This window comes from Ursus arctos, unplaced genomic scaffold (genome assembly GCF_023065955.2).
Source record: "Ursus arctos isolate Adak ecotype North America unplaced genomic scaffold, UrsArc2.0 scaffold_18, whole genome shotgun sequence".
Taxonomy (NCBI): Eukaryota; Metazoa; Chordata; class Mammalia; order Carnivora; family Ursidae; genus Ursus; species Ursus arctos.
In genome coordinates, this window is record NW_026622852.1 from 51,324,057 (window position 1) to 51,345,468 (window position 21,412).

A 21,412-nucleotide genomic window follows, 5' to 3' on the forward strand; every position below is an offset into this window, starting at 1 on the left:
TTTTGACTTCTAAAACCTCTTCAGGACTCCAAATTAGTACTAGTACAATAGCCATTAGTCTCATTAGCTACATTAACTGAGTGCTATGTGCCAGACACCGTGCAAAGTAGTGTGGATGGATATACATAAGCTCAATGAATTTTCACACCAACTCTGTGAGTTATTTATTATTATTTCTGTTTTACAAATTAGAAAAGTGAGGCTCAACAAAGTTAAGTGGTTTGCTCAAGATTAAATAGCATGTAAGTGACAGACCTGAGATTCAAACCCAGGCAGTTAAGAGCCCTCACCCTTGACCCCCACCTATCCCTCTGCCAATTCCATGGTGTGTCTAGACTTGCCAAGGCCCTTGGGAACCCCTGCTACAGAAATGGTACATATTTGAAAAGGAGGAGGAAACCCTGACATATTACTTACAAAAAATTAGAAGCTCAGAAAGATTTATTTCAATCTCATCACTTTTACAGATGGAGAAGAAATGCCTAGAAATGAGGACTAAGATGCACACGACGACCCAGTTAAAACAGTGGCAAAGTTGGTTCTCGAGAATGCAGGTCTCCTTACTTCCATTCCACTACTCTGATCAAATCAGAAACTGGTGGCATTTTGAAATAGAGAGAGAAAAAGGGGTAAGCTGTGGCCCATGACTCAAGAATCGCCCAAATATAGACATCTGGAACTTATAAAACAATGAAAACAGGGGTGCCTCCTCCTTTTGACCTAGTTTGGTAAAATAAAGAGCGGTTTTGCAGTCAGATCTGGTTTTAATGCTAATTCAACCACTAACCAGCTGTGTGACTAAATCTCTCTGAGCTCTTCCATTTTCTTATCCATAAAAAGCTTTCCCTGATTTCTCTAGGAGAATCATTTGAATCTCTAGGAGAGAGAATCCAAGTGGTTCTCCTCTGTGGTCTTCCAGAACTTGACTAATATTTCCATGTATACTTATCTCATGTTTTTCTTATTTATAGTTCTATGTTCTCCTAGAAAGCAAGGATTCTTCCATTGTCTCTGCATCCTCACTGAAGAGTAAAATGGCTGGCACTCAGAAGGTACTTAACAAATATTTGTTGAATGAATGAATATATGAATGTGTAGACTGAATCACTCTACCCATTAAAAAAACCCATAAAGGGTATTATTAATGATGTGTGTGCTAACGAGAAGAGGAGAAGTAATAAGCTTTTCTTTTTCTTGCTTGTCACATTGATATCTGTTAACCAAATGGGGCTTTCTAGGCAACGCACATGTGTCAGAGATTGCAATTCAAGACAAAAGGAGAAAAAGACACAGGAAGAGGTGAGGATGAAAGAGGCATTTTTACAGTTCATCAAGATATGAATACTGGCACCTCGCCTTTTTTTCCTTTCTTTTTTTAAGGGGGGGAGGGGCAGAGGAAGAGAGAGAGAGAATCTTAAGCAGGCTCCATGCCTAGTGCAGAGCCCAACACGGGGCTTGATTTTAACAACCCTGAGATCATGACCTGAGCCGAAATCAAGAGTTGGATGCTTAACCGACTAAGCCACCCAGGCACCCCACACCGCACTTTTTTATGGAGAAAAAACACTGAGAAATTATTACAACTATGCAAAAATATTTAATTATATGCATATAAAACGACTAGAAGAAAAGGTGTCCAAATGTTTACAAAGGTGTTTACATTTAAGCAATGAGCACTTTTTTCCTGTATCTTCCAGATGCCCCGTAGTGACTACATATAACTTTTATTTTTTGATAAGGGTAATGCAGGCTTATTAGAAACATGGAACAATTTAGAAATATAGATCAGTACAAAGAAGATTGGGAAATTTCTCACCCCACTGTAGAACCACCTGCCCAAGAGACTCTCGGCATTGCCTGCCTCATCTACATCGCCTGGTTCCTAAGTGGTTATTTTCTCTATCAAGTCCTGGAATTAATGGAGAAAATAACTATACATATCTGCTGCATAAGGGTCTTGTAAGGATTAAATGACTTAATTAATTGCACAGTATCTGGCAGGAAGAAGGATTCTCATTTTGTTAAAGTTTCTTCTACCACTCCTAAGCTTCTCATCACACAGAAGCAGAATTAACTGACAGAAGCATGGTGGATAGCATCAAACAGAGAACACTAAAAGTCCTGTTTGTGAGTCACTATCAGAGACTGAGGAATGATAAAAGACTATTAAATGACTGCCACTTTGTTCTCTATATTTAAAAATCTGTTTTTTTGTTTGTCTTTTTATTTTTTGTTCATTTGTTTTGTTTCTTAAATTCCACATGAGTGAGATCATATGGTATTTGTCTTTCTCTGACTTATTTCACTTAGTTATATCCTCTAGGTCCATCCATGTTGTTGCAACTGGTGAGATTTCATTCTCTTTTATGGCTGAATAATTTTCCATTGTTTGTGTATATAGATATAGTGTATATATAGTGTATACACGCACACACACACACACACCCCACATCTTCTTTATCTCTTTATCTATTGAAGGATACTTGTGTTGCTTCTGTATCTTGGTTATTGTAAATAATGTTGCAATAAAACAGGGGCACATATATCTTTTTGAATTCATGTTTTCATTTTCTTTGGGTTAATATAACATTGCATATTAATTATACTGGAATTAAAGATTAAAAACAAAAGAGTTGCTCCTGAAAAAAAAAAAAAAAGACTGGAAATAAGTACAGCATAATAGGATCCACAGAAAGTAGTTTAATTTTAGAATTGGGTCGGCATGGAAAAAGAAGTCCCTTCCAGGGACAATTATGTTTGTGAGAAGACTGGAAGTTAGAACAATGAATGGGGGCAAAATGGACTCTGTTGCCAGAAAGAGATCCTTCTGGAGGACGAACAGATGGTGATCACACACACACTATGTCACTCTGTCATTAAATGTACTCATTAGAGCAACTCTGGAGATTTTATATTTATGTAAACAAATAAATGTATGAATAAATAAATAAACATACATATCTACATATCCAAATCTCCAAAGAGTTAATGAGTACAATTAACTGAATTTCACTTATTCGTGTTTCATCAAAAAAGGGTAACAAAAGTTTGCATTAGAAAAATTTATTTCATTCAATATTGACCAATACTCATTTCATGTTCAAAGGCCAGTTTGGCTTTTATGAAGAGCCAGAAGCCTGTAGTCCATATGTAGATAGATGGTATTTAATTTGTATATGAAAATTTGGGAGCATTCTAAGAAACATCCTAGATTTCTCCCAAATGTGATCTGACATGTTCAATTTACATACTTATAAAAATTCACTTTTATCTTCAAAACATGCAAAATGTACTTACATATGATGACCAGACAGATGAATGCATATTTTTTTATGAAAAATAAAAAGAGCGCATGATTCTGCAATGCCCATTGCAATGATTTTGCTATGCATTTTGATAACAGAATCAATATAAAGAGTGTGTCAGATATTATCAAGAGAAAGAAAGGCCCTGAGGATTGCAGCTCAGAAGTTCATTTCTTTGATATCAAAGACTTTTAAGACTGTCAGGATTTCCTTATCTCCAAAATAAAAATCCTATAAATATAAAGTAAATTGATAAGTAACCTTATAAGGTTTGTCAAGCCACAGCCACATCACACAGGAATAATTAAGTCTAAATTTTCTGGTAAAGATGTTCTAAGGAGAAAATGCCCACTAATTTCCAAATGGAAGCAAGACCTTCATACTGTTTTGAGCTCCTTTTTGGATAGTTCCTATTGCTATGTCTTCAAGTTTGTTGATGTTTTCTTTTACATTGTCTAATCTGCTGTTAAACTCATGTAGTATAGTTTTCATTTCAGATACTATAATTTTCCTCCCTAGAAGTTCCATTTGGGTTTTTAAAAATACCTTTATACTTCTTTCCTCTATCACCTTGAACATATGAAGCATGTTTATAATAGCTGTTTTAACATTCTTGTTTTCTAATTCTAACATTCTGGCATTTCTGAGAAGTCCTCTTTCCTACCATTCTGAACTAGGTATTTTTAAAACAAATTAACTTAGCAAAATTCTAAGTTTCAGAAATTTGTTAACTCTATTATAAACTGACCCTGAAAATATTCAGTGGGATCTTTCTGAAACACAATATGATACTGTCACTCCCCTACTTAACACCTTTTTCAATCTTTGAAATAAAAACAAAACAGCCCATTAAAAGCTGGCTTCCATAAAGTCTTCCATTATACTTTGCCCTGCTTTTCAACTCAATCTTCTGCCATTCCAGAACATAGAGTTTATGCTCCATTTATACCAGCTGCTTACAGTATCCTCATCAGGTCATATGCTAGCTCCTGTTACTATTCATGCAGGCCTCTCAACCCAGAGGTTCCCTATTCCTAGTCTGTCTAGTCATCTTTTGAGATTTAGCTCAAGTATCCGTTCTACTGGGAAGCCTTCCCTGACATTCCTCCCACCCCTACTCAACCCGAGCCTCCATCTTCTGGAAGAATTAGAAAAATCCTTTTCGATATCCTTGGAGCATTCTATATGTCTACTGCTATAGCAAGTCTCAATGACAATGGAGCTAAAATTGTGTAAATCAGTGTCTAGCCTGAGTCTTGAGGCCATAAACTTTATTTTATGACTGATTATATCCCAAGTGCCTAGCACTGTACCTGGTATGATACAGACATCTAAATGCCTACTGATGAATGATTATAAGAATAAAAAGACAGATGGATCGATGGATGGAGGAAAATCTCAAATGGCTATGTCTCTGGGTGCTATCACCAGGAAAAGTAATTCATTTCTTTGTATAGCATGGTAGTTAAGAGCAAGGGAAATGGAGTGAAACCTGGGTTCAAATCCTGATTCTGCTACTTACTAAATATATGATCTTGGGCAATAACTTAAGTTCCTGAAACTCTGTTTCTCTATTGTTATTTATGAGTAATAGGAGTATTATAAGAAATGAGATAATATACATAAAATGCTTAGCATGGAGCCTGACACAGAGAAGGCCCTCCAATATGTTCATATCTTCCCATTCATTACCTAGTTAGTATGGGGACTCTGGCACTTGGGAAATGTTGATAAGGAGCAACCTTTCTGTCCAGCTCAATGAAGAAAGTATTTGTAAGGAGTATCCCCAAAACTTCATCTATCACTTCAATAAATATTTCACCAGGCTGAGACGTCTAACTCAGTGATTTTTAATACATAAAGGTTTATATACAGTCAGAGGCTTGTCTAAGCAGACACCTGGAGAAGAGCTGCCCTGGCAAAGGCAAGCGTGGAGAACCTCAGTCTAGATCTTTGAATCTAAATGTTCCCATGTTCTCTCATCCATTCCACAAATTACTTACTGTGTATTTGCTACGTGCTAAGCATTGTGTTATGGACTGGGGAAAACAAAACAATAAAACAGACATGGCCGAGCCTCCAAACTTGTATCTATCCTACTGCTTACAAGACTTCGTCACCACATGGACATCTCTCAAGTCATCTCAGCCCTCATTACATCAAAACCAAACTCTTTATTCACCACAGCTTGAATCTATTTCTTCTTGAGGACACCTCATTCCAGCACCATCATCTACACAGTTTTTCAATGTCCAGTCTTAGGCCCTTATGTCTTTTCATTCATGCATGCTGGAGACTTCAGTTAATCTCTCTATGCAGATGATTCCTAAATTCATATTTCTAGCTCATAGCTCTCTCCTCTAAACACCAAACATGCAAGTATAAACGACTATTTGATCTCTGGGTAGTGAGTTCAAGCCCTAGATTGGGTATTGAGATTACTCAAAAATAAATAAAAAGATAAACTTTAAAAAATTTAATTTAAAAAAATGGGTGGAAGACATGAACAGACATTTCTCCAAAGAAGACATCCAGATGGCCAACAGACACATGAAAAGATGCTCAAAAGCACCCATCATTAGGGAAATGCAAATCAAAACCACAACGAGATACCACTTCACAGCAGTCAGAATGGCTAAAATCAAAAACACAAGAAACAAGTATTGGCAAGGATGTGGAGAAAAAGGAACCCTCACGCACTGTTGGTGGGAATCCAAACTGGTGCAGCCGCTGCGGAAAACAGTATGGAAGCGCCTCAAAAAATTGAAAATAGAGTTACCATATGATCCGGTAATTCCACTACTGGGTACTTACCCAAAGAATATGAAAACACTAATTCAGAAAGATATATGCACCTTTATGTTTGTTGCAGCATTATTTAGAACAGCCAAGTTACGGAACCAGCCCAAGTGTCCACAGCCATAAAAAAAGAATGAAATCTTGCCAACTGCAACAACATGGAGGGATCTAGAGTATAATGCTACATGACATAAGTCAGAGAAAGACAAATATACTGCATGATTTCACCCATATGTGGAATTTAAGAAACAAAACAAATGAACAAAGAAAAAAGAGACAAACCAAAAAACAGACTGTTAACTATAGAGAACAAACTGATGGTTGCCAGAGGGGAGATGGGTGGGGCGATGGGTGAACTAGGTGAAGAGGATTAAGAGTACACTAACTGTAATGAGCACTAAGTAGTATATGGAATTGCTGAATCACTCTATTGTATACCTGAAACTAATATAGCACTGTACGTTAGCTATACTGAATTAAAAGAAATTTTAAAAAATGACTATTTGAAAACTTCTCTTAGATATAGCAAAGCCATCTCAAATTAATAGAAGATAAAACTTGTGCTGCCCATCCCACTCCCCTTCACATATCAAAAAACCCAAATAAAACCCAGTTTTCCGATACCCCCTATCTCAGTGAACACCACAATACATCAAGTTGTGCAAGTCAAAAATCTAGGGAGCCACCTTTGGTACCTCTCCTCTCCCATACTTCTCATATCTAATTGATCCCTAAGTCCTGTGAATTTTACCTCTTAAATATTTTCAGAATCTGTCCTCTTCTCTCAATCCCCACTGTGGCCCCTGCCCACCTCAGTCTCATCCCACTGTATCTTCTCTTCCCTACTTTGTGCTCCAGCCATACTGCTCTTCGTTAGTTCCCTGACCACTGCATGCCTCCTCCTGCCATAGTGTCACTATCATGCGGTTCCATCTGCCAGGAACCTCCCCCTGCCAAATACCTCTGGTATCACTTTCTCAGGGAATTTCTCCCTCACTCCCAAGGCTAGGCTCTCTTAAATGGCATTCCTTTCCTTCACATTACTTAACTCCGTTTTTATGCAAACATTTTTTGGCTTAATTATTTGGTTTAATTATTTGAATTATTTGCCCATTTCTCTCACTAGATTGTGGAATTCATGAAAGAAAGACCATGTCTGGCTTCACTCACCATTGTATAACCAGCAAAATGCGTGGTATATAACAAACACTCAGTAAATATTTATTGAATGCATGAATGAATACAAATGATAAGTGAAATGAGCCAGTTACAAAGTGCTCTTACACTTGATAATTTCTTCTTCCCCATCAAACTGTAAAATTTTTTGAGTGCAGCAATCACATATCTCTTGTTCTCCATTTTATCCTCAATACCTAAGGCCTGGAACTCCATAAATTTTTGCTGAATGAAGGCGTAACAAAGACTTGAAGCCTTCAAGATTAAGCTGGATATCAGAGAAGAGTGAGAAAGATATTTCTGACTAAGGAAAGAGCAAAAGCAGACATGGTATCAGTGTCAAGAAGCTGCCAGTTAAAGAATGTGATGTGTTAAAGAATGGATGCATGGGAGCACAGCTGAGGGTCAGAATGGGAAGGGCCTCTTAGGCCATATTATTCAGGTAAGTGGTTCTCAATGATGACTCTAAGGAAAATAAATTAGAAGCAGCAACCCAGAAATGGGAGAGGAGCAGACAGAGGTGGTCATGTAGACAGCAAAAACGGGGAAGTATAAAGAATTCAAATTGCAAAGTTGTCAGGAAATATAATGTAAGGTTAAATATTCTTATATAAACCTACAAGGGCACCAGTGTATCATAGCACAGTACAATTCTTTGAATCACTAAGAAAGGGCTAAATTATACTTCTGTTGCTGAACTACTACCACTATTGGTCGTAGTAGTAGCTAGCTGTAGTTACAGTATTTAACAGCACAAGAAATAAACACTATGCATGTGTCATGTATTTTCTCATTTTATTTTCATAACTATCCTGTTTTCCTCATTTTACACATAAGATAAGTAGAGTATATGGTATTGAAGTAATTCATCCAAGATCACACCAATGGTAAGTGTTAATGCCAGAATTCAAACCCAGACTATGGCTTTGGATTCCACACTCTTAACCATTATGCTATACTCTAAGAAGGCCGGGGGAAATATTAACATATTTTAGAGAGCTTCTGTGAAAACTTTTTAAAATATGGGGCACCTGGGTGGCTCAGTCAGTTAAGCGTCTGCCTTCGGCTTAGATCATGATCTTGGGGTCCTGGGATTGAGCCCCACATCGGGCTCCCAGCTCAGCAAGGAGTCTGCTTCTCCTTCTCCCTCTTTCCCCCACTCCAACTTGTGCTTTCTCTCAAATAAATAAATAAATAAATAAAATCTTTAAAAAGAAAAAGAAAAATTACTAAAATAAAGGAAGTGCAACAATGAATGAGATGAACCTTCAACGATCTCCAAAAACCAAGTTTCCCAAGACTCTAAGAAACTGAGGGCTATGTCAGAATGAAGCAAACCCACAGTGAACTCCACTGCACAGCTATACCATGTCATGGTATACTTCACAGCTGCACTTTCCAACATGTAGCTATCCAGCATCTGAAACATGGCTAGTCTGAATTGATATGTGCTATATATAGCAAATAAACACTGAATTTTTAAAACTTATGACAAAAAAAGAACATTAAAAGTCTCATTAATTTTATCAATTACATGTTAATATTTTAGACACAATGGGTTAAATAAAATATAACCCATGAAAATGATAAAAATCATTTAAATTATAATAATTATTAGGGAAATAAATTTCACCCATCTTCTGGAAACTTTTAAAAATGTTGTTATCAGAAAATTTCAAATTGTAGGGGAACCTGGGTGGCTCAGTCAATTAAGTGTCTGACTTCAGCTCAGGTCACGATATTAGGGTCCTGGGATCGAGTCCCACATCGGGCTCCCCGCTCAGTGGGGAGTCTTTTTCTTCCTCTCCCTCTGCTCCTCTCCTCTGCTTGTACTCTCTCAAATAAATAAAATCTTAAAAAAAGAAAATTGCAAATTGTAAATATGGCTCACATTTGCAGCTTACATTATTTTTTCCAGCTTTACTGAGATGTAAATTGAAATATAACATTGTGTAAGTTTATCTGTGGTAATCATTCTGTAACATGTATGTATCTGATACACTTACAGATTACCAAACTATTACCACCAAGTGCATTAGCTAACACCTTTATCATATCACATAATTACCATTTCTTTTTTGTGGTAAGAATATTAAAGATCTACTCTCTTAGCAACTTTCAAGTATATAAAATAATATTGTTAGCTGTAATTGCAATGCTGCACATTAGATCTCCAAAACTTATTCAATTTCTTTCTTTTTTTGGAGGGTGGAGAGGGAGAGAATCGTAAGTAGGCTTCATGCTAAGTGCAGAGCCTGACGTGGGGCTTGATCTCATGACCCCCGAGATCATGACGTGACGTGAAATCCAGAGTCAGGCGCTTAAATGACTGAGCCACCCAGGCGCCCCCAAAATGTATTCACTTTCTAACTGGAAACTTGTACTCTTTAACCAATATCTCCCCATTTCCCCCATCTCCCAGTCCATGGTAACCACCATTCTGTTTCTACAAATTTGGTTTTAGATTACACATATATAAGTGATATTACGCAGTATTTGTCTTTCTCCATCTGACTTATCTCATTTAGCATAATGCTCTCAAGGTCAATCCATGTTGTTGCCATGGCAGGATTTCTTTCTTTCTCACAGCTGAATAATATTCTATTGTGTATATATATACCACGTCTTCTTTATCTCTTCACCCATAGACAGATACTCAGGTTGTTTCCGTATCATGACTACTGTGAAAAATGCTGCAATGAACATGGGAGGGCAGATATCTCTTCAAGATCCTGTTTTCATTTCCTTTGGATATATACCCAGAAGTGGGATTGCTAGATCATATGGTAGTTCTACTTTTAATTTTTCGAGGAACACCCATATTGCTTTCCATTGTGGCTGCACCTATTTACATTCCTACCAACAGTGCACAAGGGTTCCCTTTTCTCCATATCCTCTCCAACACTTGTTATATCTTGTCTTTTTGACGACAGCCATTCTAAGGTGTGAGGTGATTGCATTATATTTCTTTTGGACAGCACTGCTCTACTGCCGGAAACTGCCACTCACTGAGCAATGCAATAATCTCAGAAGTATACTACTCCAGCTTTCTAGACCACAGCAAAACTCTCAGGCCTTCCGTAGCTCACCTGTCAGTAGCCTAATAAAGAACAATAGTAAGTAAGAGACCAGTGAAATAATGTTGAATGTTTAAGGGACAAATGAAAAGAAGAAGGCAAAGAATAGCATTCTAGTGTATGACAGAGTCATAATATATAACTAAAGTCTGCGTAAAAACTAGGACTAGTCGAAACTACCCTTGAAAAATCCCTTATCTATGAAGTAGAGTAAATGTGGTTGCCTGTAAAGAGCAGATGTACACCTCCCACCTCAAGTTCCTGACAGAATAAAACCTCACTGAATTTTACTTTTCTCTCTTTCATGAATGGGTGTTACTCAAAAGATATTGCTTCACTCTTGAATATGATGAAATATAAATTAAAAAGGAATGTTTAAAAATTTTTATATGTCAAAAATAGATCCACACAAATATAAGCCAACTGATATTTGACAAAGGAGCAAAGGCTTTGGGAGCAAAGCACTAAAAGGAATGGAGAAAGGATAATCTTTTCAAGTGGGTATTCACATGTAAAAAAAAAATTAAATCTAGACATAGACCTTACACCTTTAACAAAAATTAACTCAAAATGGATCACAGACCTAACTGTGAAGCACAAAAAATATATATATAAAACTTCTAGAAGGTAACATATAATAAAATTTAGGTAACCTTGGGTCTGTGATGATTTTTTAGGTACAACACCAAAATACAATCTGAAAGAAAAAACTGGTATGTTGGAGTTGCTGCTGTTAAGAAAATGGAAAGATAAGCCATAGATTGGGAGAAAATCTTTACAAAACACATATCTGACAGGTATACAAAGAACTCTTAAAATCACTAAGAAAACAACCTGATTTAAAAAATGGCCCAAAACCTGAACAGACAGCTCACTAAAGAATACAGATAGATGTCAAATAAGTACGTGAAAAGACAGATGCTCTGTATCACTTCATTAGGGAATTGCAAATTCAAACAAAAATGAGATACTACTGCACACCTATTAAAATAGCTAAAATCCCAAACACTTACAAAACCAAATGCTGGAAAGGATTTGCAGCAAAAGGAACTGTCATGTATTGATGATGGAAATGCCAAATGGTATAACTACCTTGGAAGACATTTTGGCAGCTTCTTAGAAAGCTAAACAAAGGCTTATCATACAATCCAGCAATTGCACTCCCACTTACTTGCAAAATGAACTGAAAACTTATGTCTACATGAAAACCTGCCATAAATGTTTATAGCATTTTTACTAATAATTGCCAAAAATTGGAAGCAACCAAGCTGTCCTTCAAAAGGTGAAAGGAAAAACAACTGTGGTACATTCATGCCACGGAGTATTATTCAGCTGCATAAAGAAATGAACTATCAAGCCATGAAAAGACATGAAGGAACCTTAAATACATATTGCTAAGTGAAAGACGACAGTCTGAAAAGGCTACATATAGTATGATTTCAACTAGCTGACATTCTAGAAAATGAAAAACTATAGAGACAGTAAAAAGATAAGTGGCTGCTAAAGGTGAGGAGGGAGGGATGAAAGAGTGGAGACCAGGGCATTTTTAGGGTGGTGAAACATTTTCTATGATGCAATCATTAGATCTGTACAATATAGGGGCGCCTGGCTGGCTCAGTCAGAAGAGTATGTGACTCTTGATCTTAGGGTCGTGAGTTCGAGATTACTAAAAGAATAAACTTAAAAAAAAACTGTACAATACAAAGAATGTACCCTAATGTAAACTATTGACTTTAGTCAATAATAATGTATCAGTACTGGTTCATCAATTGTAATGAATGTACCACACTAATGCAAGGTGTTAACAATAGGGAAAACAAGTGTCAGGAAGGAGATGTGTGGCAACTCAACTTTCTGTGCAGTTTTTCTGTAAACCTAAAACTACTTTAAAAATAAAGCCTATTAAAAAATACTTTAAAAATCTTATATGTAACTGACTTCAGAATTTTAAATAAATCAAAACAGAAAAAGGCAACAACAACAAAAAAACATAAAACACAAAACTTAAAACAAGTTGACTAACATGAAACTAACACATCCATGGTAAGGATAAATGTTAGTAAGATAAACTTCCCTATAAAAAGACAATGATTTAGGGGCACCTGGCTGGCTGAGTCAGTGGAGCATGAGACTCTTGATCTTGGGGTTGTGAGTTCAAGACCATGTTGGGTGTAGACATTACTTATAAATAAAATCTTAAAAAAAAAAGTGATTTAGACAGGGCCAAAAAAGAAAAACCTCACAAAATTATTCAACATATTTAAAACAAAAAAGGCAAAGGTAATAGGCTGAACACAAAGACAGATCAGACAAATGCAAAGAACAGGGGGGCAAAAAAGCTTCATCTTACTGAAATAAAGCAAAGAAAAAGGCAGGACACAATGCATAAAACAAACGGGACTATTTTATATTGAAAAAAGTACAACTCACAATAAGATATGAAATGCATGAACATTTTTGTGTGCTGAAATATGTACAGTGGAAACTGTTGAAATCTCAGGAGAAACTGACAGAAACAAACAAGAAAATGGAAACATTAATCCATTTCTCTTAATCATCCATAGACCAAATAGTCAAAAATATAAGAAGATAATAGTAATTAAAGATGTTGCTTTAGTAAGAATATACTTATCTAATAACTTACAGAGAATATTTTTCCAGAATCCACAAAATATTTATAAAAATTCAGTGTGTAGTAAGCCCCCAAAATATAAATGAAACTCTAAGCAGAAATTTTATAGGCCACAGTTTCTGATGAAAATTCAATAAACATGAATCTACATAACAAAGTCTAAATTAAAAAATTCAACTATCTAGAGACTGAAATGATTTCAGTTCGTTTCTTAGGAAATGTTTTTCCTAAAATCACTGTATCAAAATAAGCAGGGAATTAGCTTAAGTACCACACTCCATCTTGCTCAAGAGTTAACAGGTATAAGAGCAAAGGAAGACAAAAATTCTAGCCAAATTCTCCACTCCTCCCCTGGGGCTAAACCCTACTACCACTGACAGTTTTCAAGGCGTAGAGACAGGAGAATAATATTCTTAAATAAATGGTTTTCTTAACAAGCAGACTGAAACCATGCATCTAGCAATTTGGCCCCCTGTGAATGAAGGGCTCTTCACAGGGTTAGCCCACTGGAAAAGATCAAATAAGGATCTATTCCAACACTTAAGTACAAATAAGCTAGAGAGAAAATACCTTGCACTGTACTGCCTGACAGGAAGAGACCCCAGGTATTTATTTTACGGATTGTCTTATACCAAACAAAACTGAGAAATCCACTGTCACATAAGAATTGCAAAAAATTTCAAAGGACCAATGGTTTATTAAGATTCAATGTTATTGGGGCGCCTGGGTGGCGCAGCGGTTAAGCGGCTGCCTTCGGCTCAGGGCGTGATCCCGGCGTTCTGGGATCGAGCCCCACATCAGGCTCCTCTGCTATGAGCCTGCTTCTTCCTCTCCCACTCCCCCGCTTGTGTTCCCTCTCTCGCTGGCTGTCTCTATCTCTGTCGAATAAATAAATAAAATCTTTAAAAAAAAAAAAGATCCAATGTTATTTTATAATTCAAAATATACTTGTAAAACAACTACTAAAAAATATGAATGTGCTAGATATCTCAGGAATATAAATCTTAATAAGATGTACTCAATTTCAGAGGCTTATAAACTACTACTAGAGACAATCTCTGTTTTGGGGGTTCAGAATTGCTAATTAAATGATTTGACTCTTTCTCATCCTTACTACTTTTTCATCACTTTATCAGTTTTTGATAGGAATGCATCAAAATATCCCATTATGACTGTGGATCCGTCAATGCTGCTTTACAATTCCCGTGAAGTATTTTGGGACTATACTGCTAGGTGCATACACAGTCATACTTATTATCTTGGTGGGCTGTGTCCCTGTTTTCATTATGCAGTTTACCAAAATATGCCTACTGATGTGTTTTTGCCTTAAATGCTACTGTTTCGACTCTTTGCAACAGGCCCATCTCCCCACCTCACCCACACCCTCCATCTCCCTTGGCCAGGTAAAGCTGAAGTCTACGGCCCATGGGAAAGGAGAAGGCAGACTGGCTGCCTGGAATGGAAAGGAAATAAAGATCTTTTGTAAAGGAAAAAGTTCTTAGTTTTGATGAAGTCCAATTGATCATTTTGTTTTCTATTATGGATCCTGCTTTCAGTGTCACGAATAAGAACTCTTGGTCCCAAAGATTTTCCACTCTGTTTTCCCCTAAAAGTTTAAAGTTTTACATTTCAGTCTCAATTCATTTTTGAATCAATTTTATACAAGATAGAGGAGGTTTAGGTTGATTTTTTTGGTTTATGGATGTCCTGTTGCTCCAGCAGCATTTGTGGAAAAGGCTATCCTTCCTCCATTTCGTTTGTATGTGCTTTTACTATGAAGACCCGTTCATATCTGCCTCCAATCTGGGAAATAGTCTGGCATCAATATCTCTTCAAACACTGTTTCTCCGTGATTCCCTCCATTCTCTGCCTCACTAGTGGGAGGCTATCTTTCCTCCATGTCTCTTAACTCACTCATCTTGCATTCTCTGAATCTCTTTATCTCTTTGTGTTACATTCCAGGTTGAAATCACTGGTACTGTCATTCAACCCAGTCCCTCTTTAACTGTGCCCAGTCTAGAGTTTATTCCATAAACTCTTTTGTTATTTTTTGTTGTTGTTGTTACTTTAATAAGTACATTTTATATTTCCAGTACTTTTAATTGATTCTCTTCTAAATTCACCCCTTAATTCTCATCTGCTTGGTTTTCTTTCACTATTTCTTAGAAATTTACCATGAATGTCCTTCCTTCATCTCTTTGATCATTTTAAACATATTTATTTGAAGTTAATTTTCAGATTGCTTTACTGTATTTTGTTGGGAGTGAATTCATCTCCTGATTATTGTCTCAGTACTCATTATACTCATTTGTTCAGGAATTTTAATTTGCTAGCTTTTCTTGAAAAGGAACAGTTTCTCTCTTTCTCTCTCCTCCCTTCCTCTCTCACCCCCCCCCTCTGTTATTACAGTTATTGCACCATCCTCCACCCCCGTCCGAGCAGAGGCCTCCACTCTAGAACCAGGTCTTACCCTGGCAGCTCAGGGTTCCCTTGGAAACACTAGGGATATCATAAAGCCAGTCCTGTCGTGGCCAGGTCCCAGTAGCACTGCTATCTCTATACCCCAACCTCCCCAGAAACACAACTTTAAACAAGCCACAGACCCAGGCAGCTTTGTTCAGTTTCTTTTCATAAGGAGGACAGTCCCACCCCAGTTCCTAGTTCCCAGTAGTGAGACTTCCGCTGGTCCCAATCCAGGCATGAAGCTCCTTTGGTCTCCATACCCTCAAGCAGTGTTGCCCCCTCTTTTTTGACATCATGGTATACTTAGAAAATAGCAGTATGTGTACGGGACGTGGGTCGACAGATGAGACTCTTCCCCACCCAGAAATGATAGCTGGGGGCTCTGACCACCCCAGACCCTGCTTAGCTACCCTGAAGCCTGATAATAATCAATATTTCATACCCCAGTAAACTTATTCACAACATGTTCTCTGGGAAGTACCACCCTAAAAAAATTGACTCCCTGCACACACTGCCTGTTTCCATACTTGGTTCTGTTTTGAGTCTACCAGGATATTTATCCTGTTACTAAAGTACAAGCATGTCAATAACATATTTCATTTATCACTGCTATATATCTGGAACAGAATATAGATTTAAAGCCTGAATTTGAAGGACCATCATAACAGAGGTCCATGCTGTTTCCTCTGTTTTAGAACACCCTCCTCTCAACCTCTCTGCACCACTTCTCTCTACTCCTTCAAGTTTCAGTTTAGATGCCACTTAATCAAGGCCACTCTTCATGACTCCACTCTCACCCCCAACTATGGGGTCAGATGTTTTCACAGAACCTGATTTTACATGCTATTGTATTGAACTGCTATTGCCTATTTACCTTAAACAGTAAGCTCCCCGATGGCTTGATCTGCCTTTTTCATTTCTGTATGGCAAGATCTAGCACGGTGCCTCCAGTAAGTATGGATTCACCAAATAGTTTAATATCACCCATAATAATAGAGTAGGGAGTATAACGTAATAGAAAAGAGCTATGGCTCCGAAGCCAGAGATCCCCAGGTTTTGATGCCAGTTCTACCACTTACTGTGTGATTTAGGAAGGTTACTTAGCCTCTTTAAGCTTTAGTTTCCTCATCTGTAACATTCTGTCACAATTCGACTCCTGACTCTGTTCATTACTAGCTGCATAATCCTGGGCAGTCCTGTGTGTCTCTTGGTCTCAGGGCTTGCACTAAGCAATATCTTAGTTAACTCAGACATGTATAAATTCCCTAGCATTTTGGCTCCTTTCCCTGTTTCCTTGCTTCTACTTCATGCTGAAAAAAAGAATAACACTATAGCTCCACCTTGGGCAGAGCTGCTGACTCAACCCTTTTCTGAGCCTAGGTGGTTGAAAAGGCTTGGCTGAAAAGGTTTCTATTGCCACAGGAGCAGTAAAGATGATCTTTATATTCACAATTTATTCAGGCAAAGTGGAGGGCAATGTCAATAAGAACTTGAAGGAATAATTTTATTTGTTTTTTAAAGATTTTATTTATTTTAGAAACAGAACAAGAGAGAGAGCATGTGAACAGGGGGAGGGGCAGAGGGAGAGACAGAATCTCAAGCAGACTCCACACTAAGCCCAGAGCCTAACGTGGGGCTCAATCTCATGACCCCGCAATCATGACCTGAACCAAAATCCAGAATCGGATCCTTAACTGACTGAGCCACCCAGGTGCCCCCCAAGAATAATTTTAAGTACGAATTTAATGCACCTCAAGAAGAAAAAACAAAAAACAAGTGACCACAGACTGGGACCATTCTAAGAGAAGAAAAAGTCTCCACGAGAATCCATTCCAAAATGAAGGCATCCACTACATTTTGCTGTGTCCCAAACCTTAATGCTCAAGAGAGCACAGGAAACTAGACGAGGATGGCTATCAGATAAGACATTTACGTATGGGAGAGCCAACGTGGCAAAGCACTTTAATGTTCAGGTTACGATACACAAGCAGATAGTCTACTTTCAAGTGCTACATTTTTGATATAATTATTTAATCATGAACAGAGCTTAGAGACTGAGAAAAAAACTGTGCCACTGACTAATAATAAAGAAAACTGTAATTCAGACCAAAAGGAAATAATGCAAAAATCTTAGCATCAAAGAGACTAGGAGTCAAATCTTGATTCTGCCATCTCCATTGGTGTGACCTTTAGCAAATATCAATTCTCTGATTCTGAATTTTTTCCTCTGCAGAATAAGGATCATGATGCTTACACCTCACAGAGAGCCACGAGAATTAAACGAGAAATTTGCTACACAGACATCAGCATTAGTGCCCAACTCATGGGAGGTGTTCGACAAATATTAGTTCCCTTCTATGGCCTCCCATGCAACTTTTACCAGCAAGCACCATAAAAGGGTTTGAAAACTGCTAAAATATATTTCCTCATGTCTGGATTCACAAGCTTATCAGTCTACTTTGTAAGCAGATTCTCTGAGATTAGCCTGAGATACACAGGCCCAAGATCTGGTGAGCAACCTGACCTGGATCTGTGTGGATGTCTGGTTCCCCAGCCAATGCCCAGAAAGACTGACTGGGCCCAGAATGCAGCAGGGTGGCCAGAAGACAGCCAGAAATTAGAGCAGCCAAAAAGAGGAAGGATTACTTGAGCTTTGGCTCCCGTCCTTCACTTGTGTACTGCCAGCAGATGAGCCCGATCAGGTCCTGCACCCTGGCGCTGGCCATTGTCACCACGGTCATTGGCAGCAGTCTGTCCTGGCTCGAGTGCAGGGGGAGGTAGACGTCGATCTTCTTGGTTGCTGTTGTGCCTACATGACCCTGTGGGCAGAACACATGCATGAGAGTAAAGCACACAGTCATGCTCACGCAGACCTCACCGGGCCACAATGACGACTCACCAGCCATTTCTCATTCTTTTGGCACAGACCTCCTTACAAGCCTGAAATGGCCCCAGAGTGGAAACACTGTCTAGTTTTAAGGGTTTTTTTTTCCCTTTAATTTTCATTTTCTAATGGTCTAATAGATTCAGCTTTACCTGCAGTAAGGTAAATAAGCACTACAATCAAAATAAATTAAGAGCGGTGAGCAGACCTGATGTTTGGTGCCAGGAGATGTGCTTTGTTACTTATTCGGTGTGGCCTTGGACAAGTCACCATTAGACCCTGACATCAGCGGCTCTCCCTGAAAATTGCCACATCAGTCCTTAAGATTTTGTGATAAGCTGCATGGGAAGCTGCCATACTCCCTAAGGAAGCATGTAGGCCTGCAGCACTGGAACCAAGGGCTTGCCTTCTCAGAGCCTATGGGGGCTAATCCCCTTATGCAGTACACCTGTTTATTTCAGTCATCTGCAGTCAAGTCATCTGCACCAAGGGTCCCTGGTCTTCCATTATTGTTCCCAACTACAATACCCACACTGCTCTATACATCCTCAATCCCTCCCACATACTCGCCCCTTCTCTCTCTTGAAACTTCCACTCCCCTCTGACGCTCCTGCACTAATTTGCAAACTTCCATAAATCACTTCTTTTTAAAAAACACTCCTTCTACCTCTTTGTCTTCATTGAAACTTGCTGTTCATTGAGGATACTGCTTCCTCTGCTGTCCAGAAGACCGTTCTGCATTTTTCTTTTTTAAACCCCAAGCCCTCAAGGCCAGGATGTTGAATAGGTATTCTTGTCCCCACTACTTCCAACTACTATTTCTCCTTTCTTGCAAAAATCCCTGTTCCTTTGAAACCCAAGCCCTGCAACTACTATCCTCTCCCCCTATTTTTTTTGTTTGTTATCCACCATCCTTCCAGTCATGTTTCTCCCTAAGAAGTCTTCTTTCCACCCCAACACCTATCATCATTCTTGGCAATTCCATCTGAAGGAAAATACATGTCATACCCAAGTGTCTCAATCCCTAGGCCATTCATCCCATGTCTTTGCTTTGCTTTTTTAAAAAAAGATTTTATTTATTTATTTGACACAGGGAGAGCGAGAGAGCACAAGCAGGGGAAGCAGCAGAGGGAGAGGGAGAAGCAGGCTCCCAGCAGAACAGGGAGCCTGATGCAGGGCTCAGTCCCAGGACTGTGGGATCAGGACCTGAGCAGAAGGCAGACACTTAACCAACGGAGCCACCCAGGCACCCATCCCACGTCTTTTCATCCACTCCACCTTCAATCACTTATTGCAGTGGGTACACCAGCGATCTGTGCCAACTCCAAAATCTCAAATTAGAACATCTATTTACTGACTATACTTTTACTTTCATCTCACTTGTTCAAGTAGTCCCCCAAATTCTTAAACCCACAATTTACTGACCCACCACTATAAATGCTACCCTTATTTCCCAACACCACCCTCCAGATTATATGATCAACCACTGTAATCATTCCTTTGTAAATACAATTTTAATACTCTCTTCGTCCATGGGACTCAACTGGCAGAATGCTAACTTCGGATAAACCCAACCTTCTGCAGTCCCCAACTAAACATTGCTGGAGAAAAATCATGTAACTGCACAGATTGATTTGACTTTATATTTATGATTTTAAACCTCAAACACTCAACATTGTATAGCATGCTTATTACATCTCCTGATCCAATCTGCACCCCATGCAAGACCACCACTGCATACTTTTGCTTCTCTCTTCAAATTTCTCATGAGCCTGCCTTGACCTCAGCTCCTATCCTTTGCTTATGTACTGCCAAGAGACGAGAAATATTCTCATTCTTCACTAGGAAAAGAAGACCTTTCAGAAAGGAATTCTCTTATCCTCCGATAATCAGATTCACAAACTTACCTGGATTTAACCAGATACACCCCCTATACTGGAGTGTCACTCATCTCATTAAAGGTTAATCTCTCTACTTATGTTCTGGGTCCCTTTGGCTCTACTTTCACAAGGTCTTTAGTCCTTCACTTACTCTACCCTTATCAACCTCTTCCTTTCTTGGCTTCCATGACATACACTCTTGTTTTTTTTCCCAATCCTCTCTGGTCTCTCATTCTCAGTCTCCTGTGCAGATTTCTTCACTTCTACAGTCTCTGTTTGTTAGTATTCCTTGGCCTCTAGATTGGGCTCTCTTTTGTCTTTCTGTATATTTCCTCCCTAGGTGATCTCACAGTCCCAAAGCTATAATACAATCTATACCCTACTGACACCCAAATCTTATCTCTATCTCAAACTTCTCCCTGGAATCCCAAATTCATACATCAAACTGTCTATACAATAGGCAGACAGACAAATTAAACAAGTTCAAATCAGAACTTTTCACTATTCCTCACTCCATCCCTCCCAAATAATAACACTTTCCCTCGTTTCAGTAAATGCTACCGCCATTAACCCAGCTGCTTAAATCAGTAATCTTGATTCTTCTTTCTTTCTCCTGCCTTCTACCTACTCCCTTAGTAAGTTCTAGTGTCTACTGCAAACATATATTTCAATAGAGAACAAATAGTCTTTTCAGCAAATGGGACAACTGGATAGCCACACGCAAAAGAATGAATTTAGACCCCTACCTCACATCATATACAAATACTAACTCAAAATGGATCAAAGACCTAAGTTTAAGGCTAAAACTATAAAACTTTTAGAAGGAAATGTAGGTGTAACTTCTTTATGACCTTTGATTAGGCAATGATTTCTTTAACATGACACCAAAAGAAGCAACAAATGAAATAAAATGGACTTTAAAAAATTTGAAAACTTTTGTGCCTCAAAGGACACTATCAAGAAAGTGAAAAGACAATCCACAGAATGGGAGAAAATATTTGCCAATCATATATCTGACAAAAATTTAGTACCCAGAATACAGAAAAAATTCTTATGACTCAACAATAAAAAGACAAACAATCCAATTTTTAAAGATTTATTTATTTATTTGAGAGAGAGAGAGAGAGAACAGGGGAGGGGTAAAGGGAGAGGGAGAGAGAGAATCCCACGCAGACTCCCCGCTGAGTGTGGACCCT

At 38.3% G+C, this 21,412-nt stretch overlaps 1 protein-coding gene across 12 annotated transcripts in view; it reads right to left on the reverse strand.

Annotated features, from left to right (window-relative positions):
* MAPKAP1 (MAPK associated protein 1) overlaps positions 1 to 21,412 on the reverse strand; it is a 237,004-nt gene that overhangs the window by 111,126 nt on the left and 104,466 nt on the right. For all 12 annotated transcript variants that reach the window (XM_048222917.2, XM_026513965.3, XM_057313762.1 and 9 more), the window contains one exon: positions 18,099 to 18,271. In XM_048222917.2, the coding sequence (XP_048078874.1) occupies positions 18,099 to 18,193 (95 nt within the window). In that variant the 5' untranslated portion in view covers positions 18,194 to 18,271. The remainder of the gene's footprint in view (positions 1 to 18,098; positions 18,272 to 21,412) is intronic.